Source organism: Callorhinus ursinus, unplaced genomic scaffold (genome assembly GCF_003265705.2).
Source record: "Callorhinus ursinus isolate GAN/ISIS: 27379988/994484 unplaced genomic scaffold, GSC_fseal_2.0 scaffold12, whole genome shotgun sequence".
In the NCBI taxonomy this organism is placed as follows: domain Eukaryota; kingdom Metazoa; phylum Chordata; class Mammalia; order Carnivora; family Otariidae; genus Callorhinus; species Callorhinus ursinus.
The window spans coordinates 45,310,995-45,334,903 of record NW_027397074.1 but is presented as its reverse complement, the minus strand read 5'-3'; the positions used below and the strand labels follow the sequence as shown (position 1 = coordinate 45,334,903).

Genomic DNA, 23,909 nt, shown 5'->3' with positions numbered 1-23,909 from the left:
CACACACACTCACACACGTACACAGCGACTAGGAGAGCAAGAGGAAAACAGCAGGAATATACCCTTCCAATCCATGCACGCTAAAATTATATTTCAAACACCAACACAACAAATGCTAAGGCTGGAAGAAGCAAGTGTGTATTGGGCCATCCTGGGGACGAACGATGCCAACAAATCAGGGAGTGCTGAGAGAAACGAGTTTGAGGAAAGCTCCCTCCTCATGCCCAGTGTGATCCAGACTATTCCCTCTGCATCCTCAGAATCCATCACGTGCAAGTTGCTCCCACAGTCGTGTTCCCACGTAGCCAGCCTTCCAGGGCCCCTCACTCATTTGTGTCCCATCTCCATAGAGGCCTATCTCTCTTTTTCCCCACATGGGTATTTCCTCTGCACCCTTGAATATTTTCTAAAAGGGAAGGGAGCTCACACTTGTTGTTTGTGCACGGATGCTGTAACATATTTTATCCCAGTTAATGTGTATAAGGACGCTGTGCAGTAGATATCCCTATTTTACAGATGAACATTATATAGCTAATGTGTGTCAGGGCCAGGATCTGAACTTAGAAGCGACTCTGTGTGTTTTTCAATCATGCTGCCACACCGTACCACTTTCCTGGTGGAATAGTTCCTAGGCTCCGGATAGCTCTCTTCCCTTTGTAGGCCAGCTCTTCCCTAAGTGTGCCAAAATCTGCTGTCTGGGATCCACTGGATTGGCTCTGCTGACAGCTCTGGAGACTTTGGAATCTTGAATTAATTACTCTACACTCTTCTTGAGCTTCCTTACTCTTTAAAAGTCTTTGAGAATCAAGCCACTGCCTTTTTGCAATTGGAGAGTGACTGGCATGATCATGCAGTGGTTAAAGCACAGGCTTGGGTGAAGGAGACCTAGACGTGAATCCCAAATCTTTCACGTTAGCTTGAGAAATTTAAGCAAGCTGCTTAACCTCTTAGAGCCTCCATTTCTTTCCTCATCTGTAGAAGAGGACTGGTACCACTTTCCTTATTTGAAAGATTAATGGAATATGTATGACATATTTAGCCCACTTTCTGACATGTGCCAAATACTGAAATAATGGTAGAAGTATATGGGAGAGAGCAGAGAATGAAGGGAAGGCGATTATCTAAAAAATAATGTGAGAAAATCTCCTAGAACTGAAGGATATGAGTCTTCAGATTTAAAGACCTACCCAGTAACTCAGCAGAATGAATGATAAAGACTAAAAGGAGAATATCATAAAATTTAGAAATTTTAGAATTTTAGAATGGATAAAGATCCTGGAAGCATGAAGGGGGTGAGGAGCAGTTTATATACAATGGAACAGGAACTAGAATGTCAACAGATTCTACAGCAGTTAACAGTGGAAGCTAAAGGACAAGAGAGGACTGCCTTCAAAATTCTAAGAGAAAATTATTATCAACCTAGAATTCTACAAGAACCAAAGCATCTCTCTAGAAAAGAAGGGCAGAATAAAGACATTTTCAGGCATGCAGGAACTCAGAAGTTTAGCTCCCTTGTACCATTTTTAGGAAGCTACTAGAAGACACCACTAAAACAAGGGATTAGATCAACAAATAGGAAGTAACAAAACCTGGGAAGTTGGTGTGAGATGGGGATTCAGCACAGGAAAACTTGTAAAGAAGAGTCCTAGGTCATAGCAGTACAACAGGCCTGAATAGCTAATTAAGATTGGCATTCAGTTTAGAAAGTTCTGGAAGGGAAGTCTCCAAAAAAACCAAACAAAAACCAACAGAGATAACATGATATATCTATGAGTTCAGAATGATGGTGACTTTTGGCTCATCTTCATCATGTTAACCTGTGATATAATTATATTGGGAAGGTAGAGGCAGGGGAAGGGAGGTAGAGATAGTGAGGTCTAAAGAAAGCTAAATTCTAATCATAACAGAAAGTCAACATTATTGACTAAAATTGATGAGGCCAAAAAGAACAGAAAACGTTGTTAGGATTATGGAGGTACTGGAAGAAATAGTCACAGTAGTTGAAAGTGGCAGCCTCTTTGGAGCGAGTCTGGGAAAGTGTGGACAGAAGGCAGGGACTATTTTTTGTTATAACCTTTTTGGACTTTTGAATAGAACAACAAAATCAAGCCCTCTGCCCGTGTATTTAGGTACAATATAATTTGTGAAAAGTTTTCTCGAGAATGTATTTCTCAAAGGTTCCCAGAGGACTGTGATGCAGTCAAGTCTACTTGGGAACCAGTGATTGAACTCAACTGAGGAGGAAACGAAAAAGGTCAAATGACAAATGGTTAGGATGCATGCTGGAGGTAGAGCCTGGGCTGGGCTTCCGTCCTTTGAATTACAACCGCCTGAAGATGAAAGTTCACTATCTGGCTGGTAAATGACTCAAATTCCTGGAGTGTAGATGATGATTCCTGGAGCAACTGAGAGCAGCTAAAGACTCTGCCCCCTGCTGATCACTTAGCACAATGGGAAACAGTATACTTTGTACAGTAGGGATGACTCGCGGAGTAACAGAAGAGAGTCTGGAAGGGCCAAGCTAGCTCTTCTATGTATATGGCTGTTGGGAAATGCTCAACATAATCTATTTTCTTAAAAACCAACAACTATTAAAAATTATTGGCAATAATATCAAGAGCCTTCAGAATGTTCTTCCTCTCTAACTTCGGGTGTATCACCTCACCTCTTGTGTCTCAGGTTTCTTTGTCTATGATAGGGTAAGTAAGAGAACATACTTTGTAATTATGAGATTACTAACTGTATGTAAAGCACTTAACAGCTGGTGCATGGCAAGTGCTCAAAATTCTAAGTTCTAATAGTTCTTAGTATTAGACATAACAATTCCACTTCTAGGAACCTATTTTTAGGAAATAAAAGAGTTTTACTAAAAAAGGTATGTAAATGAATGCTGTTGTATTTTAACAACAGACTCGGAAAGAGCTTAAATTTCTAACTTCTACAAAAGACTGGCAAATAAATCATGGCACCTCCATACTAGGGAAATATTATGCAGTCACTAAAAATAATGATTTTCAAAGACCCTTATGGCATTTAAAAATGGCCAAGATAGAATCTGTTAAGTGGGAGGAAAATAATACAAAATTATACAAGATAATAATCAAAAAATTTACATACACATACAGACTATACAAAACAATTTTACAAATGTAACATGTAGATATAAAACTATAAATATCTATAGAGATATATACTTATATAAATATATAAAATTAAATAGAACAATATTAAAAGAATATATAAATATATATAAAAATAAAAACTAAGAAGGTAAAACACAAAAATGTTAAAAATGGTTATTATGGAGTGGTGAGAATATGGACATTTTGATTTTTTCCCTTTCTATTCTTCCATGATTTCTATATTTTTTTTATGAGTCTAGATTACTACATACTGGGGAAAACGCTATGAATTAAGAAGTCCTCTTAAAGACTCTTGCTTAGGTTAAATTTTCTGCTACACTTGCATTCTTGTCGGCAACATCTCTTGGATCCTTACCATGTCAGGATTAAACTCTGACTTCTAGACCACAGCAACTACAACAAGATATTTATGTTTCTTGCAAACAGGGCAATTCAGTGTTTTTATGCTTTGTCATCTCACCAGGGAAGCTGGGTTTCAGGCTCCTGAGAGCAATCAGTTTACTCAGGGAGATCACTGAATGTACCCCTGCACTGCATAACTCCTCGGCGGCAGCCTCTCCATCACAGCCTCCAGTGCGGAGCGCAGTGATGCGGGCAATGCGCGTTAGCCCTGCCCACAGCGGAGCTGGGTGTAGACCCGGGCTCTGCCACAGCTTCACTCTAGGACTCGAGTGAACAGTTCTGAACTTGCAGAACAGTGAGAGTACATCCTGAGGATTACCTAAGATAATGAATGTGGGAGTACCTCGCACTGTGCCTGGTCCACGAAGGTGTCCACCAGCCAAGTGGCAGCTCTCGTGACGATTATGACACACATACTGAAGGTGAGTGTGAGCACTCTGCAGCTGCAACGGCGCTGGCTCCTACTGCAATGAGTGCCGGGGTATGGAGCTGGTCATCTCCACGCATTCAAAACACATTTCATTTCCCTGAACTTTACTTCTTCCACTGTCAATTCTTCCCACTTTCTTTACCTACCCCCTAATAAATCATGACCTAAACAGTCCTTACATCAGGCAAATAATGTCTCCTATCCTTTAAGTTAGTGAAAGACATGTGCCAAGCTATTTCTACCCTATGACCTTCCATGGAACACTCACTCTGTGGCGTTTGCTAGTGTGCCTACACAAGACTCTACCTTTTCACGGTTGTACCTCAGGCTGACCTCTCCTCAGATGACAGAATCATTGAGGACTGCTGACATAAAGGGGCCTCTACTCCTGCTATTTTACAAAGCAGGCTACTTGATTTGTGCAGGGGACTAGGATTCCCAGGTATGTGTTCTTCTTAGGTCAACATGCTGGGAAGGAAGGAGTAGCGGGGTAACAGGAGCCAAAACACATGAAGACAAACACCTTCAACAATGAAAAAAACCGACTAACAAGAGGTTTCTCAGAAGCTCTAGCTGCTGGCACAGCCAACTGAATTAATATTCAAAGATAAAATCTGACTAAGCAGAAGAAAAAATCAACTAAAACCTGAGAATTAAAAGGATGGAACACAGTGGGCAGTAGAGGAAGCTATGAGCTTGAAGGCACCACTGGTCTCTCATCACTGCTGAATTTTCAGCAGCTTCCTGCCTATCTCTGCACTGATCAGAAAGGCAACCAAAACCTCCACACGGTCACTGGAGCTGGACAGGGAAAAGCATGCTAACAGACTTTTCTAGTCTAGACATTTTTTATTGCCAACATTTCCATACAACAAAGACCTACAGACTTAAATAGACAACACTGTGTTCTTATTCTTGAGAACAAAGCAAACAGAAATGCCATGCACACAAAACAAACAAAACATCTTGCTGTGACCATCAGAACATTAGAAAGCAGGAGGATTACTTACCGCAAAAACCCCTCGAACCACCCAGCCGTGGTGCTGCCGTAATGTTTTACCATATGCGTTATCTTGAAAAGAAGAAAAACTCCATGAACCACGATTTCACCACAATCTGATGTGCTATTTGTAGCACCTCCTTTCTCAAGTACATGGTAGCATGATCCTATTGGTATTACGAACTGACGAGAAAAGTCTAATTACAAGATTATGTGCCCCTAAAAGTCTTGAGTAGGGAAAAAGCCTACACAGATTTTTTTTTTTTTTTAAGAAAAACAGATAATTCCATTCTTACCTTTTGTAAATGTATCTGAAATTCAGTTTATTACCATGGTGGGAAAAGTCCCATCCATATCAGGAAATAAGGGGGGGGGGAGAATATTGGAAAAAAATACACTATAAGAGTATAAAAATGCAGTTCTCTGAATGCTGTGTGACCCTAAGTCAGTCCCTTAGATGTCCTCTCGGTTTCCCTCTTTGTAACCTGATCTCTGAGTCTCTTTTCAATTGTAACATTCTCTTCTGAGATGTCAAATGTTTGTCCCAGGTGTCCCTCTGACCCTGGAGATACAGTATTAAACCAAGAAACCTTTAAAACTACTATGGAAAGAATGGCCTTAAGTTACTAAGCTACTTATAAAGGACTTTGTAAGACCTATTAATGAAAATCATTCATATTCTAGACTTTAAAGTTAAAAACCTATGATTTTTGTTCCAATGTGTTTTAAAATGAGATTCAAAAACTGGCATATAATAATTTTAATTACAAAAAAAATCTCAAGAACAAAATAATTGCATTTTATGCAAGGGATGTGTTCCTGAAGGATCTGAATAACACAACGCAAAATTCAAAACTGTTTTTTCCACAGGAGGAAATGCATCCTCCGGAGGCACAGATCTATATCACCACAGTGCACATGTATCAACGCTCCATTTCATTTCTAAGTGGCATCTTCAGTGTTTACAGAGTGCTCATTCCTAAATAATAGCACAGGGTATCACGGGGATCCTCTGACCTTCTTCATCATGCTTTATCACATCCAAACTTTGTTCCAGGGGCGCCTGGGTGGCTCAGTCAGTTAAGCATCTGCCTTTGGCTCTGGTCATGATCTCAGGGTCCTGGGATAGAGCCCCATGTTGGGCTCCCTGCTCAGCGGAGAGCCTGCTTCTTCCTCTCTGTCTGCCTGCTCCCCCTGCTTGTGCTCCCACCCCCTGTCAAATAAATAAAATCTTAAAAAAAAAAAAAAACCCAAAAACTTTATTCCAAACTTAAGTATTTTCATGTGCTAGTTTCAGCACCAGTATAAGTGCCACCACCATTTAATCAATGCTTAAGTGACATTATAATAGGATATAGAAATATTTCAAATTATAAGAGCAGATGTTAAGATAACAGAAAAGCAGACACCAGAACCACAGCCACAAGTTTATGCAGTTAACAATGTGGCTCACAAAATACTACCAAAGGATGTCAGATATCTGCATTTTACTGGCCATGTGGCTGTAGCTTAAACACATTTTACAATTTACTCAAGCCCTCTAGCTTTGAAATCATGTACTTCTTGTCAACTTTTCTTTTTAAAATTTGGACAAGGCTTTATTAATACTTTTAGCACCCCCCACTATCAATTGTACATAATTCAACTTTGCACAAAATACAATTTGTATTTTATATAAAAGAAATGTAACAGGTTTCTCTGGTTATCTAAGGTTTTAGGAACAGGTGGAAATGCCAGCACCCAATAAGTATGAAGACTCTTACAAACAGCTTAAAGGAGAACTGAAGATTCAATTTAATTTTTTTCTTAGGAGAACAGTCTGAATAGACTTAGGGTGTGCTCATAGATATGTCTTCAATGTGAGCCACACTTTAAGTCTATCTGATTCTCCAAGGGGATAGATGTTATCAGGGACACTGCAGGCGGTGTAAGACCTGAGCGAAGAAAGGGTTGCTGGCCCACTAAGTGGATAGTGCAGATGGGCAGAAAATAGTAGGCACCGCCTCTGAGGTAAATCAGGAAGACAATCAACTTTCCACTCATCCTTTCCAAGAAGCCATTTGGGCTGGCAAGATATTGTACAGGTCCATGGGTGCTCACTCCTGAAATAAGTCACAGAGATAAGATAGTGGGAATACTTTATTTCTTGTGATCTTAATCTAGACGAAGTATTAAATGACATTATAAGTAAACAGATGGAATTCAATGACATTAAAATCTGGCGGACATCCACGATGGAATGAGGCTCTACCACACACCCCATACTGTGCAAGGTGGGGGAGATCCTTGGGTGATTTTAAAATCAGACAGTCCACTGCCCTCAGAAAGTCCCTGGGCTTATGAGAGCCAGCCATTTAACAAAGTGATATTATATAAACTGACAACTGCTAAAGATGTGTATACAGTGCTTTCTGTAGGAATAAAAAGAAGACAGAAACGAACCCAGCCTGAAGACATGTGGGCAAAGAAGTCTCAAAGGCTGGGTAGGGCAGAGAGAAGGGTGGTGGCTGGGGGTGCAGCCTGCAAGCACCAAGGAGCTGTGAGAGATGGGGGCATGCTGTGCAATGGGGAGTAGTTCACTGAGGCTGAAGATCACTGGGGCTGGGGCCAAATGGTGAGGACCTTTATATGCCATGCCAGGGATTCTGAAATTCCCACTGGAGGCCCAGTGGCACTTCTAAAAAATATAACACTTACCTGATTTTTTCTGATTTCACAAGTAATGCATGCTCATTGTTCAAAGTAAGGAAAACACAAAAAGGAGGGAACTAAAGAAACCTATAATCATGCCTCCTAGAGATAACCACAGTGGGCATTCTGGGGGCATATTCTCTTAGCCTTTTTTCCTACACAGTCTGTCCTATGATCTAACAGTCATGATCATTCTGATTGGGAACTGTGGTAGGGAAGTAACGAGGTGAGATTTACATTTCTTGACGGTATGCAGCAAATGCAGCTGTCTCGGTCCTTCAGTCTTCAGCTCCACATTGCTGGACAATCTACCCGTTTACAGAGGTTCTGGCTCCAGTGCTACTCCAACCTCAGGGGCTCTATACTTTTCCTACATGTTGCTGTTTAAGTTAACCTTTCAAAAAAGCCCAGAAACCCTTCTCTGTGCCATCTTCTTTAGGAGAGCCGGAAAACAAGGGTGCTGTGAGTCCCAACAATGTGGGCAGTCTGGTCTACGGAAGGGGGAGTGTCTGTAGAGCAGCATGGTCTGTATACTCCTGCCTGGCCCTCCTAGAGGAGGCAGCCATTCTTTGCTGGGCCTGCGCCTTGCCAAGTTTGCCACAGTGCAAAATGTGCGCCAGCAAGTCTAACAGAAGAAGGAATCAATCAGAAAATTTGGGCTAGGTCCTGACTCAGGTCCAGGAAGACCACTCTTACAATTTAAAACCAACAAATGAGAGAAAACTCGTACACACACACACACACACACACACACACACACACACACACAACTTGCCAAAAGTCCTTAGCTGACTTCTAGGGCTGCAAATATCCCTGCCACATGAGGCTACATTAAATAAAATGAAGTCTAAGCGTGACCTATTTTGGTTACCTAGAGAAGATTAGATAATGAAATACATTAATCTTCACTGTAATATCCATTTATTATCATAACGGGTGTTCTATAATCTGCAAGTATTTTTGGCCTCTGAAAGACATAAATTATCCCATCCCCTTCTCCCAGATCTTTGAGATGTGTCAGTTCCTCAGAGACTGAATCCAAATTTCTCAGTAGGAAGCCTTGACAACCACCTTGCCCAATTCTTTTCCTTTTACAAAACAAGAAACAGAAGACCCAGAGAGATGGTGACTTGGCCAAGGTCACAAAGCTAAAAACAATGAGAACTTGGGGTATTCTTGTCACATTAAACCATTCTAAAAAACTAATGTTCACTCTTTGTGAGACAAAATAATGAAAATGAAAAATGTCCATTTTCCGGCAAGAAGTAGAACCTTATTCTATTTATGGAAACAAAATAAATGTGATTTCTTTACTGGTAACTCAGAAATGTGCTGAGGTACATATGTATGTAAACATGTATTAAAAGATTTTATTTTTAAGTAATCTTTACATCCAATGTGCGGCTTGAACCTACAACCCTGAGATCAAGAGTCACCTGTTCCACGGACTGAGCCAGCCAGGCGCCCCAGAAATTTGCTGAGGTATTTAGAGATTGATTATGCCTAAACCTGTTGTAGCATGTGAGAGAGAACAACTTTTCAATTACTGTTGGTAGATAACTGTTCTGTCCAGGAATTGCATATATGACAGTGTTTCTCTATTGTCAATCTGTAATTGGTAAGAATTTGTCAAGTTACTTGGGGTTGTAGTGAAGACAAAGGAGAAATGCCAATCTAAGTTTTAAGAGAGAGCTTAGTAGATAAGCAAAGTGGGGAAAGGTGGAGTCAATCATTCACTGAGTTTAGGAGATGACAATCACCCTAGCTCTGTAATGAACTATGCAGTCAGTCCCTGGCAAGAATTAGGAACCAGGAGAGGTTGGAAAGTGAATAAATCTGAAAAATAATAACTGAGTGAAAAATAATGTATACAATGTGACACCATGTATATGAGTTTAAAATATGCAGTACAATTCTAGATACTATTTATAGATACATAAGTATACAGTAAAAGTATAAAAACATGTATTATATAATAATAAATAGCAAATTCAGGATGAAGATCTTCTCTGGAGAATGGAAGGAGTAACAGGGTTAAGGGGTGGTACATGGGTAGAGTATTGAACTGTTTTATATATTTGGTCAAGTGGTAGATATTTGCTAAATGTCTAAATATTTATAATAAAACAAAAAAATAAACAACAAAAAACTGAGCTAGCTAGGAAAGTACTGAATTCTTTAATAGTGACTAAGCTTCAGGCAAAATTAATTGTATGAAGAAAAGCCAAATCAATAACCAATGGACAGAAGTGAAACAAGTATCCAGAGACACACCCTTTGTTAACTTTAGGCGTCATCAAGACAAAAACGTGTTATAAGCCGCGTCTGCCATTCGAGAAAGGTGCATGTGGTGAGTAGTTTGGGAGAGGTCCTGACTTGATTCCTCTTCCACAGTATTTTCAGAATAACTAGTCAAGTTACGATTTGATTGTCAGTATCAGGTCATGAGTTCTGACTTTAGCTCTCTCACACAGCCCTCCTTGTCTGGGAAAGCTTTTTATATTAAATACATAACTGAGCATCTTATTACCAATTTTCCCATTCTGTGCTAGAGATCTTGGTTGGATGAATGTTTACCTGACATTTATGGAATCATTCTGAGGTGAGGGATGCGGCAATATGCTGTCCCGTTGAGGGGACCGTGCAGAGCATGTAACACTTAGTACAATGGTGCATGAAATGCCAGAGCAACTTTTCTGCCTTCTACTTACAAAGAGGCTTTCCAAAAGCTCTTTTTGATGTGGCGTCTGTGAGTGGAGGGGCTCAGCTAGAGGGTAGGCTATTCAACATATCTGCCTTGTGGACCTAACTCTTCCCTTAGAATGAACTCTAAGAGAATGCCATAGGACATTTAAGGGTTCAGAGCAGCTCTTGACACGAGACCACCCAAACAGTCCACTCTGACCATCATGACAGGAAATCCAAGTGGTGGTTCAAATGCAAAAGGGGGCAGTATAAAGCCTAAGGCCTCTTTCCAGATGCTGGGAACTCATTCTAGGTCACAGAACTTCAGCAATACAATGACTATACATATATTCTCCAGAGATTTAATAGATGTCAAGGTTTCCATTGTGTCATTTCGGATTTTTTACATTATCACCTCTCATTTCCAAGGCCACTAAGATTACACAAGTTTTATCAACATTTATGAACATTTACCTTTTAAGCAGTGTTTTCAAATTTGGGAGTGCCAGTCAAGGTTTATCCTTAATTTATCCCTACTACCTTGCTGTTTCTAAGTTAGGAAAAATGTTGTCACTGGAGAACTAGCTAATTATCATGAAAAGGAGGCAAAATTAACTGATGCAGTGGCACTAATCTCAGTGCTTTTATTCCAGTTTATTCATTAATCACTCAGAAGCAATCAAAATTCCCAAATAATCAAAATGTAGCCTAGTACAGGTTAGCCTCAATGTCCTAGCTCTACTGAGTGGGTCCCAAACTTTGACCTGGATTAGAATCACCCAAAGGACTTGCTAACATGAATTGCCATGCCCCATCCCTGGTGAGTTTTTATCAGCAGGTGCTGGGTGGGGCCTGGCAGCCTCCATTTCTAATAAGTTTGCAGGTAATGAAGATGCTCTCCTTGGACCATTCTGAGAACCACTGTTCTAGATTTGAGACCCCTGGGAAGGTATTTATCCTCTCTAGACCTCAGTTTACTCACTGTCAAAAAGGAGTATTTGTAAGATTAAATGAAATGTTTCTCAAGAACCTAGTGTCATTCCTACCCTGGGTGCTCTATAAATGGTAGCTGCTATTACAATAACTCAAATTCAATTTTAGAATCTAAAATATGCAAGCTAATTTGCCTATATAAATATAGGCATAAACCCTTTCTTTTACCTACATTCCTAAAGTCCCTCATTTCAGAGGTATTGGTTCTACTTATAAAGGCTATGATTTCAAAATGAGAAGAGAAGCTGTTGACCCAGAGAAATCCGCATCAAGGAGCCTATGGGCTCTAAGTAGTTAATGTGCAAACACTTCTTATAAAGCTGTATTTGTTTGCACAGAGCTTGTTGTGTCAACAACTGGAAGGGAGGGTGGGTGGTCAGGAGAACTTTTCTTTACACTGAACAATGGCAGGAAACTAGGGACCCCTAGAAGTAAAACTATGATTTAAATCATGAAAATTTCTGAAATAATCCTGAACATCAGAATGAAAATCTCATGTTTACAGCCCTAGTTTCCCTCCCACTGAAAACAGTGCTGAAGGGGGAAGAGAGGGAAAGAAAAGCTGAGACTGACTGTGCTTAGTTTGATTTCAAAGCAGCATTTCCCCTTCTAGTCTCCTCTCACTTCAGAAGGGTCCAGACTCCAAATCAAGTAAAAAGAAAGTGAGAAAAAGGACAGAATTAGGGGCAGATGTACAGCAGAAAGGGGACATCCTCAACTTCCTCCATACCTCCAGGGGCTAAGCTTTTCTTTTTCACTTGTGCGTCCAGTAAGCAGCTGGGTTCTACTCTGCCTCCACTCCAGCGGAGGGGTCAATGAGGTCAGTGCCCACAGACAGCCCGGTCCCTCACAGAGACAGCCATAACAAAGCAACAGCATCATGGGACCCGTGGAGCCCACCAGGCACACTGCTGAATCCCACAGCTTCTGTATTTCCTGCAGTAGAGGAGTCTTCGTCCCCGTGTAAAATTTCTGCACTAAGAAGTTTATGGAGAGAAATTTCTGGCTTGGCACCAGAGCTTTGTAAACTTCTCATTTCTGATTTGGGACAAATAAGCTCCATTTTCTGACAAGTTATCAACTTATGTCATGATGATGAAATATCAACAAGAGAAACTAACCTCTATTAAGTATTTATTATGTACCACTTTAGTAATCTTTTTATGTGCATGAACCTATTTAATCTTGACAAAAAACGTTTTTTAGGGAAATGGTATCATCATTCCCATTTTATAGATGAGGAAACCAGGAAACAGAAAGGGTAAGTAGATTGCCTAAGGACACAATGCTATCAAGTGGTAGAATCCAGAGAGCCCAAGATCTTCATCAGTCCACATGTCATAAAGTTCCATGATACTGATTAGGGGACATGAATAGTTACAGTGAAAATACTTTTAGTACTGAAATCAGGACGTGTGGGGAGAATACAACAGACTGTCCTAGAAATTCAGGGATGTATGAGAAGCCCAAAAAGTACAGGTAGCCCAGGGATGGTGGAGAAGACCTTTTGTGGGAGAAATGAGGACTTTTTTTTTCTTTTTTTCTAAGATTCTATTTATTTATTTGACAGAGAGACAGCGCGCGCATGTGAGAGCATAAACAGGCAAGCAGGGGGGAGCAGCAGAGAGAGAGAGGGAGAAGCAGGCTCCCCGTTGAGCAGAGAGCCTGATGCGGGGCTCGATCCCAGGACCCTGGGATCATGACCTGAGCTAAAGGCAGACGCCTAACCGACTGAGCCACCCAGGCACCCTGAAATGAGGAGTTTTGAGGCAGGGGGCTCAAAGTGACTGCTTCAGATCTTTTGTGGCCTTAGCATGTATTTTAATCTCTCTGAATTTTGGATACCTGACCTGCAAAAATGGACTGATGTAAGGGTTAAGCTGTCTAAATTCTTCATAAAGTGTTACAGAAAAACCAGTTTTTATTGTTTCACGGCATATCAGGAGGTTTCTAGAGAGGAAGGCCTGAGAAAGTCACGTTGGGGCAGAATCCCTCAGGACTCATGGCCCAGAGGGAAGAGCTCACTCCTGACACCAACAGAACGCTGCAGTGAATACTGGCTGCCCTTCCACAGCAGAAGCATCTAATTCATTCATTTCATTATTTTTAACTATGGCTACTTAGAGCTTGACCATGTGCTTCTCTACATCACAATAATAGAGGGCTTCAAAGTAATATGGATTTCAATACCCACTCCCTACCCCTCGTGCCTCAAGGCCCATGCTGGCAGAATTTCTTTCAGGCGAAGAGTGAGAGTTCAGGCACTCTGTCAAGAGCACTATGAGGATGCTCCCAGGTTAATGTTTTCCAAAACTGATCTGACAGATCCACCTCTACTCACCCACCCAGTGTTTACTAAAAACCTTACGAGGTTCCAGTCCCTGCTAAAAGATGCTGAAGATACAGGATGACCTTTGACCAAGGCCTTCATCCTGGTCTCAGCTCTACCACTACAAACACGAGGCATTTAAGGAGTACAAGATGATGACGATAATGATCCACCCTTTCTCTCACTCCAGAGCAAATTCCTAGGGTTCCCCAAACCCTCCCTGTTATGGTCTCTAAAACTAGCTTCTCTTGGGATATTGATTCTGGAGAACTGCCCTGTATTTGAAGATTAATTTAGGAAGAACTCACTTCTTAAAAATATTAGGCTTTCCTATTAAGAGATGGCTCTCCATTAATTTAGCTCTTCTTTAAGATATACTGATTTTTAATAAGTTAGATCTACATTACAAGGTCATTATCTCATGGGTTTTTTTTTAACAGAGCATATAAGAAACAAACAATAATAATCAAGTAGAAAAGAAACAAAATCAACTTCGGAAAAGCAGAAATTTTCCCCTATATGCTGCCTCTAGGGGTCTCCATTCCATATCCTACTCAGTGCAATGAACAAAATGTAAAGGATACTTACTCAAGGCTGTCTGGATATCCTTTTCTCCATTTTTCACTTCTGTCAAAAATCCCTTCAAAAATTTGAGACCTCTAAAACAAAAAGAGGAAGAAATATTATTTTCAAAGTTCGCTTACATTGAATGGGTATAAAGAAATGGCAGACATCAGTGTCTTCTTCAATAATATCTTAAATATTGCAGCAAACAGGTCAAGTCACATGGCAGTCCTTTCTGACTTTCTTCCCTGTCATTTCCTTTTAGTTTACTCTAGACCCTTCTCATCTGATCTACCTAAACAGCAGTTTCCAAAAAGTGGTCCTGGGGCCAGTGGGAACTTGGCAATGCTAGTTCTGGGCTCCCACTCCAGACTTACTGAGTCAGAAAGTCTGAGTCTGGAGTGGAGCAATCTGTGTTCTTAAGAAAGCCCTTCAGGTGATTCGGATGGTACCGAAGTTTGTGATCTACTACCCGACTTAAAAGAGAACCAGTCAACTCTATCATCCTTTACGATTCCTTTCTTATATACACTGTTAATATTAACAATGTTCATCAGAAGGGAGGAAAAAAAGAGTTGGTGTTCTATTCATCAGGTCTTCTAGAAAAGGCTATTGTGTTAGATCCTCCACTCAGAAGTAGTCTTTGCATAATACTTTTTTTGCTGGTAGCATTTCAACTGAGCTGGATTTCAACTGCTGCCCCATCCCAGCTGCCTCACCTCTTCAGCCACAAGAGGGCTTCTGTAGCTGAGTTCCTAACCTGGGCTACGTCGGCCTCCACTTCATGCAGCACTATCTTCTGGAGGGTGGTGAACTCTTCCTTGTTGGTTATATACTTCTGATTTACTTTCTGCAGGAAAAGCAGGGAAACAATCTAAGTTAAAAATGCTAAAGCTATCAAGTAAATCGGTATAGTATTGAGACTGATAAGCTTGTCAAGCAGGCTTTTAAGAAATCAAAATAAATTAAGCCTCTATTACCTTTTTTCTTTTGTTTTCAAGGTAATGTGTTCTTGTTTGAGAATTTTTATGAGGCTTAAGCTAGAATTAAATAGTCTCAAGGCTTTAAAGTACTGTTTTTAAAGTATTTTTTTCTGCCTCAGAACCTTTCTCACAGCTGGCCTAGACTTTTCATCTTGAGTATAAAACTCAACAATTACGTGTTTCTGAATGAGATTTCATGCACTACTCCCTCCAAATGTATGGTCTCCATAGAGATATGCTAGTATATTCACCTTAATATTTCCAACAAGATCCATTTTAACAGGAGCAAACACCGTAGGGCCAAGTTTGTCTAGAGGAAAAGATTGAAAACATCTCTGAAAAAGCAATTTTCTTAAATGGCAAATATTTTTATAGTAACAAAAAATTTAGCATGTTTTTCTCCCCAAAACTTTTATTTCCTGTTTTTAAATCATTTTCCAAACATAAGTTTTCAAAGGCTTCTAAGATACAGTCATCACAAAATACATACTAGATTTCAAAGACTCAATATCAAAAAAATAATGCAAAATATCTCATTGATGATTCCTTTATATTGATTACATACTGAAATACTATTTTGGATATACTAGGTTATATAAAATATATTATTGAAATTAGTTTAAAAAATAGTTTTATCTGTTTTGTTTTACTATTTATTGTGTCTGTTAGAAAATTTAAAATCATATATATGGTTCAAATATTTCTGTTGGACAAGAACAACTAAAAAAATAACAAAGGGGTACAGCTAAAAAGCCAGAAGAGAAAAAATAATGGAATTCTAAAAAATACTTGATTGTTGGAAAAAAAAGGGGGGGGAACCGAGACAGGAACAAATATAAAGGAACAAATGAAAAGCTAAAACAGGAAATAAAACAGAATAAAAAATAATTGAGTAATTGGCTAGAATTTAAGAAAAATAAAAAAGGAACAAAGAACAGATAGGACAAATAGAAAATAAATAGTACGATGGTAGAAACGAATAGTTAAGATAATACATGTAAATTTATTCAAACAATGTAATTCACTATATATAAAAGTACAGGAAAAAAACCCACAATTTCAATAAATGCTGAAAATGTATTTTATAAAATTAACTCACTCATGATTATAAAAAACTACTCAAACACAAAAGTCAGTTGTATCTGTATGCTACCAACAAACAACTGGAAAAATAAATACTCTTTACAATAGCATCAAGAAATCAAAATTCTGGAGGGTGCCTGGGTGGCTGAGTCGTTAAGCGACTGCCTTCAGCTCAGGTCATGATCCCAGGGTCCTGGGATCGAGTCCCGCATCGGGCTTCCTGCTCGGCGGGAAGCCTGCTTCTCCCTCTCCCACTCCCCCTGCTTGTGTTCCCTCTCTTGCTGTGTCTCTCTCTGTGAAATAAAACCTTTAAAAAAAAAAAAAGAATCAAAATTCTGGGGCACCTAGGTGGCTCAGTTATTAAGCGTCTGCCTTCGGCTCAGGTCATGATCCTGGAGTCCCAGGATCAGAGTCCTGCATTGGGCTCCCTGCTCAGTAGGAAGCCTGCTTCTCCCTCTCCCACTTCCCCGGCTTGTGTTCCCTTTCTCGCTGTCTGTCAAATAAATAAATAAAATCTTAAAAAGAAAAAGAATCAAAAAATTCTAAAATGTATCCCTAACAAAAACTGTGTAAGACCTCTGGTGTGGGAAACAAAGGCAGAAGAAAAATTATTAAATTTCCTTACTACCTAGAGCCCACTGACAAGTCCTTGAAACAGGCAGTGACATTCTTCTAGGGGCTCAACTGCCTCGATGTTAACACCTTGCTAAGGGCAAAAGGCAATCCTAGCCCGAACCCACCCCGCAAGATCCTGTAAGTCTACTTCAACATATAAAAATTCCTTTGGAAACCTCCTTTATCTCTAACCCCCCAAGATATGTGTTGGCAATCATCCCCAAGCATATGGCCCACTAATATACATGATTAATAAAACCTTAGTCGTGAGATCCTTCAGATGTAAATGACCTTTTCCCAACAACAGCTAGCCCCTCAAGGTCCTGGAAACCTTGCTTCCAAATTCCTTAGAGACTTACGCTATCCCCACGCCCCTCCCAACTTGAAAGTATATAATGGGCCGCTCCTCATGACCCCGGTGCCGCTCTTTCTCCCCAACGGGTTCTGTCCTCGTGCTTTAATAAAACCACCTTTTTGCGCCAAAGACGCCTCAAGAATTCTTAGCCATTGGCTTCGAACCCTAACATCTTTCTTATATCAACCTCTACACTAAGAACTATACAAAACATTGTGAAAATAAAGAAGACCAAAGTAAATGGAGAGATATAGCACGCTCTGGGATTAGAAGACTCAAAATTGTTTAAGATGTAAACTTCCTCCTAATTGGTTTAAAGATTCAATATAATCTTAATCGAAATCCCAATAGGTTTTTAAATAGAAACTGGAAAGCTATATGGACATGCAAAAGACCTACAATTGCCAAAATCTTGAAAAAGAACAAAATTGGAAGACTTACATTATCTGATTTCAAGCTTTATTATAAAGGCACAGTAATTAAGACAATATTAAGTATTAGCATAAAAAAAAATAACCAGACCACTGGGACAGAAGACAGAGTCCAGAAACAGACCCACACCTAAAAGTTCCACTGATTTTCAACACAGCTGCCAAAATAGTATAAAAGGGAAAATAATGTTTTTTTCAAGAAATGGTCTTTGAACAGCTAGATATCATAAAGAAAAAAAAAAACTCAACCCTTACCTCACACCATATACAAAAATTAATTCCAAGATGTATAAATGTAAACATAAAATCAAGACTAAAGGGGCACCTGGGTGGCTCAGTCGTTAAGCGTCTGCCTTTGGCTCAGGTCATGATCCCAGGGTCCTGGGATCGAGCCCCGCATTGGGCTCCCTGCTCCGCGGGAAGCCTGCTTCTCCCTCTCCCACTCCCCCTGCTTGTGTTCCCTCTCTCGCTGTGTCTCTCTCTGTAAATAAATCAAGACTAAAGGGAATAGAAAACACATGAGAATATCTTCATGACCTTGGGTGTAAACAAAGATTTCTTAGGGCACTGGAAGTACTATCTTTATAGTTAGTATATATAGAAAGAAAATAGATACACTGGAATTCATGAAAATGAAAAACTGCTCTTCAAAGACATCAAGGAAAGAAAGCCATAGTTGGGGGAAAATATTCATCATGATGTCTACAATGGAATGCTTTTGAGAATATATAGCGAATGCTTACAACTCAATACAAAGACCATTAACCAACTTTTAAAAATGTATTAAAGACTTGAAAAGACTTCACAATGAAGGAGACAGCAATGGCCAATAATTATATAAAAAAGTGCTTAACATCATTAGTCATTGGGGAAGTGTAAAGGGCAAGGGCACCCCAAGGTGGGCCACGTGAATGTGAAGATTATTGAGTTAAAAGCAATCAAAACCCAGCAGATTCAGGAAAAATTCTTTATCTTCCCCCTGACTGCTTAAATTTACATTGGAAAGGAAAGCCTGTCCCAGGAAGAATGCAATTAACAGATTCCTCTTTACTTAAGAGACTTATGCACATTAACAGGGCAGCCTTGGTTTTCCAACCATCTCATCTTCCTACTAATGGTTTTCCTCCTCTTTGTATCCCCACCTCCAGGCCCCTACCTCTTTCCTTAGGCCAGGATGTCATATAAGCCTCATGTTCCCTATCTTTGGAAATTTCCTATCTGTGTGGATTCTCTGTATGTACAGAATTAAATCTGATTTTCTCCTGTTACTCTATCTCATGTCAATTTGATTCTTGGTCCAGCCAGAAGGACCTTGGGGGCAGAGTAAATTTCTTCCTCCCCAACACAAGTTAAAGCCACAATGATACCATTAAACATTTAGAGGAACAGCCAGACAAAAAAAACCTCAATACCAACCGTTAGTGAAGATGTGAAGCAACCAGAATACTCATACATTGTTGTTGGAACTGTATGACTGTGTAATCACTTTTTATAAAGTTAAACAGATGAACCCAGTGAATTGGCAATTCTACTCCTAGGTATTTACTCAAGATACGAAAAAATATGCCCACAGACACAAAAATATTCAGAGCAATTTCATTTATAATAGCCCAATAAGAAACTACCCAAATGTCCATCCATCAATAGAAGAATGAATAAACAAATTGTATATTCATTTAATAGAATACTATTCTGCAATAAAAAGTAATGAACTACTGCTACATTTAACAATAAGGATGAAAACATTACACTGAAAGAGAAAAAACAGATGCAAAAGAGTAGATAGTATGATTCTCTTATATGAGACTTTAGAAAAGGCAAAACTAATCTATGGTGACAGAAATCAGTAAAATAGTTGCCTTGGGCTGGGTGATAGTTGTGGGTTGACTGGCACAGGGAACATTTTGGGGTGATGAAAACATTTTACATCTTAATAGGGATATATATGGATTACATAGGGGTACATGTATTTGTCAAAACTTACTGAATCGTAATACTTAAGTTCTATGTAAGTTATATCTCAATTCCAAAAAAGATATGTAAAATTTTTAAAACATGAATTAAAAAAAGATGCATAGCTGAATAGCTCATAAAACAAATTTCAACACATTAGTGATGTCTGTTCTACTGACTATATAAAAAGTAAATGTAATTGGAACTTAAATTTATATATATAATTTTTAAATCTATGCAAAAAAAAATTTTTTTTTAAGATTTTTAGTTATTTATTTAACAGAGAGAGACACAGTGAGAGAAGGAAAATAGGCAGGGGGAGTGGGAGAGGGAAAAGTAAGCTCCCCGCCAAGCAGGGAGCCCGAAGCGGGGCTCGATCCCAAGACCCTGGGATCATGACCCGAGCCGAAGGCAGACGCCCAACGACTGAGACCCCCAGGCGCCCCTGCAAAAAATGTTTTAACTGGTATCATTATACCAATGGATTTGAAGGTCTGTTCCTCAACTACTTTTACTCTTGCTTTTAAGTATGATTTCTTGAAAATAAAATTCCCTTTTATCCTTATACTACTCTGTGGTCAATACTTATTCATAGGTAGGAATAAAAAGCAAATATGCAATAATGCTCAAGACCATACAGTTTTAATTGCATGTGGCTGGTGATATGGAGAGGTAGCCAAGAAGGGTCATTTCACTGTACATATAGTTCAGGATATTTCTACTACAAAATAACAGCAGTGAGACAGAGTCTAGAGACTAATGAATTTAAGACAAATGCAGTAATCTTACCTAATACTGGAACCACAGCATAACAGGACGCCAAGAATGCTTCTGTGGGAATGCCACTGTCTTCCAGAAGTTCAATGTCACTAAAGCTAAACAATTTGGTGACACAGAAAGGGAAAGACTGAAAATACAACATTAACACTCTCTGCAGTTCAGAGGTAGTCATGAAAACAGTTGCCCCTCTGTAGAGCAAGTCACTTGGTCTGATTTCAGTGACTGTTCTTCTATTATAATATGGTCCAATAAAATCATTTTCCAAAGATAATCTACCAAAGCAAGCTAAAATGTGTTCAGGGTATAGTCTCATAACCCAATTCCTCACTGCTTCAGAAAGGTAAAGCAGATACTTAGTATACCATATCCTCTGTTCTGTTAGACTATGCCATCACCTGAAAGGAACACCATGACTGATTTTCCAGAAGGGAAGCTGGTATCCAACTGTCCCTGATTTTAGAAAGTATAGAATACCTGGTATTCATGGTACTAAAGAAAGTTGGGATGATTTCTTGGCCTTCTTCCCAGTGGGATTCCGGAGAGCTACTTGAGGAGTCTGATGCAGGCTGGGCTAAGCTGCTGTCATGATTTCCCAGGTTGTCCTCTCCTTCTTCCTTCATGATCTCACCTTGGACTACACATAGAAAATACCTATTACTAAACTATTATTTACATGCTACAAAAATTAATATATATTCATTGTTGAATATTTCTAAAACAGGGAAGTTTACAGAAATAAAAATCAGTGAAATACTATATACACAAACAAAATTGGGTTTAAATATATGTAGGTTTGTATCCTGCTTGTTTTCACTCAACAGTTTATCAGGAATATTCTCATTATCATTCAATACTCTTTAAAATGTGATTTTAATGACCATATATATTGCATCAAGCTCATGTGCAGGGCACTTAGGTGGTTTCTAAAATTTTAGTGTTATAAATACAGTCAATCCCCATTATTAGCATATTCTGTATTTGTGAATTTGCCTTCTCATGATAGTTTATTTGTAATCCTAAAATCGATGCTTGTGGCACATCTGCAGTCATTTCTAGACATGTGTAGATGGTGAAAAATTTGAGTCGCCTGACATACATGTTCCCAGCTAAGGTCAAACATGGTAACAGTTTGCCTTCTTGCTTTGGTTCTTATACTATACACAAGGGTGTTTCTGTAGGGTCATGCTTTGTGCATTTTGTTATTGATTTTGCTGTTTACAGATGCCTCCAAGTGTAGTGCTATCTACTGTTCCTATGTGTAAGAAGGCTGTGATGTGCCTTATGGAGAAAAGACATGTGTCAGGTAAGCTTCATTCAGGCATGAGTGATAGTACTGTTGGCCGTGGGATCAATGTTAATGAATCAACAATACATATTAAATAAGGTGTCTTTAAACAGAAACACACATAAAACAAATCTATATACTGATCAGTTGACTAAAATGTGAACAGAGGTTTGTAGGGACCAAACTCTGTATTTCCCCTAGAAGCAATGGTTCAGTGTCTGCAGTAACTTCATAGAACACAACCATGAATAATGAGAATCAATTGTAATGTCATAAAGAAGATCCCTGTCCACATATATTTGTCCTTAAACTTGACTATTCCCTGGAGACAAATTCCTAGAAGTAAAATTATTGGTCAAAGAACAGTACTGTTTCCACAGAAAATCTCCTATCTTTATTTACTCAAGGGATAAAACTTCAGTGATTCAGTGGATTGCTTGCCTCAGATTAACAGCTATGAAATGCATCTTCTTTCTCCCCAACTCATCTGGAAAAAACAGGGTCTTATTTCAGGGGAGAGGAGCAAGAAACTTGTTTAAAATTTTATTTTCAAAAATATTTATTAAACACAACACAAATAAAAGCTCTAATACGGTTGTCTTGGACTAATCTGAAGCTGGTTTTAGTGGTTAGAGCCAATGGAATTAGCAAATTTGAAAGGGTGGCATTTTCAACTACAAGCTATTACCTGAAATGTGGGACTTGGGCTTGATGGACACAGAGAAGGCTGAGTGAAAACCTGATGGGTGGGTTGGTGAATTCTGCCATTCTCTGGCCTTGCCAGAAATGAGGAGAGCAACCTGAACTGCCACACCTTTATGCTCTGTTAAGTCTGACATCATAGTTTTTAAGTTCAAAGGATTTTGAGACTTAGAGTAGAAGGCCAATGAAGCACTCATATTTTCTACAAAGTCAGCACAGACAGCTGCTGCTCACCACAGCCCACAGACATCACAGATAAGAACAGTGAGTGGGAAAAAACCTCTCCATTCTGCCTTTTCAACACTGGGTCGGATGGGATGGCACCATGTGGTCAAGTGACCTGTGTTACCAAGCTAATGTCTGCCTTCCTAGCTACTAGTATACTGTCTTTTTTTTTTTTTTTTTTAAGATTTTATTTATTTGACAGAGAGAGACACAGCGAGAGGGGGTACACAAGCAGGGGGAGTGGGAGAGGGAGAAGCAGGCTTCCCGCTGAGCAGGGAGCCCGATGCGGGACTCGATCCCAGGACCCTGAGATCATGACCTGAGCCGAAGGCAGACACCTAACGACTGAGCCACCCAGGCGCCCCTACTAGTATACTGTCTTGAGGCCAATCCCTATCAAGTATCACATCATGGATATACAATCCAACTCCCAAGATCAATGGTTTGGGCTCAATGGTTTGTTTCATACTTTACTTTTGTTTTTACCTGTTATATTATGATCTGTATTTTCTTCACTTGATATGCTGCAATCTATCTCTGCAGGTTTCAAATATAAGGAGCTCTTATTTTTCATTAGGATTTCTTCATCAGCATTTATTTCCATATGTAAAGATCCATTTTCACAACTATTCAACTCCATTTGCCTGAAAATTTTTTATAAGGAGAAAAGCCAAAAAGTCCAATTATTTGGTCTTAAATAGACTGCCCAGGTAGATCTTATTCTGAGAAAGGAGGGAGGGGTTCACAAGCACCAACTCCTTTTAACAGTGATTAAAAACCAGTATTGTTGAATCAGCCAAACCTCTCAGCCTCCTGCCTCCTAGACAGGTATCCGCCTGTGATGGGAGCAGGCCTGTCTCCCAACTGAGGGTCTGAAATCTAAGAGCCATTCCTGGCTTCTCAAGGACCCTCAGGTGACTTAAACTTCCTGCTCCCCACCAGCAACAGGAAACACTCATCGACAGCTCTTCGGTTTTCAATCAGCTTTCTCCCCGTACACACTGAACACTTTTCTCACTTTCCTCAGCTCCCCCCTGGGGGTCTTTCTCTCTCTTCAGCAGTCAAAATCATTGGCCACTCCCATATGTTTGCCTGTCACTTAACTGTCTAGAAGCTACATGCTGTGGTCAGGGGAGAATACTCCCTGCAAAGTATGTCTGACAGAAAAAACCCAGGAGGACACAGGATACCTCCTGAGGATCTGTTGCTCTTCAGGGTAACAGAAAAGCCTTTTTAACATGCAAGTGGAACAGCTAATTC

The 23,909-nt window shown here is 39.6% G+C and overlaps 1 protein-coding gene across 5 annotated transcripts in view; it reads right to left on the bottom strand.

Moving 5' to 3' along the window:
* The window catches only part of PLEKHA8 (pleckstrin homology domain containing A8), a 67,396-nt gene that overhangs the window by 11,071 nt on the left and 32,416 nt on the right, over nt 1-23,909 (bottom strand). For 2 of the 5 annotated variants that reach the window (XR_012380269.1, XR_012380268.1), the window contains exons 7-13: nt 23,136-23,293; nt 20,912-21,071; nt 20,447-20,532; nt 15,472-15,530; nt 14,998-15,087; nt 14,262-14,332; nt 4,986-5,047 (exon numbers count right to left, since the gene is read on the bottom strand). Coding sequence is in view for 3 of the 5 variants with exons in the window: in XM_073899015.1 (XP_073755116.1) it covers nt 6,830-7,077; nt 14,262-14,332; nt 14,957-15,087; nt 15,472-15,530; nt 20,447-20,532; nt 20,912-21,071; nt 23,136-23,293 (913 nt within the window). In the remaining 2 variants the exon portion in view is untranslated. Of the gene's footprint in view, nt 1-4,985; nt 5,048-6,464; nt 7,078-14,261; nt 14,333-14,956; nt 15,088-15,471; nt 15,531-20,446; nt 20,533-20,911; nt 21,072-23,135; nt 23,294-23,909 lie in introns of those variants that run through there. The other 3 variants (XM_073899016.1, XM_025873092.2, XM_073899015.1) reach the window with 2 other exon arrangements.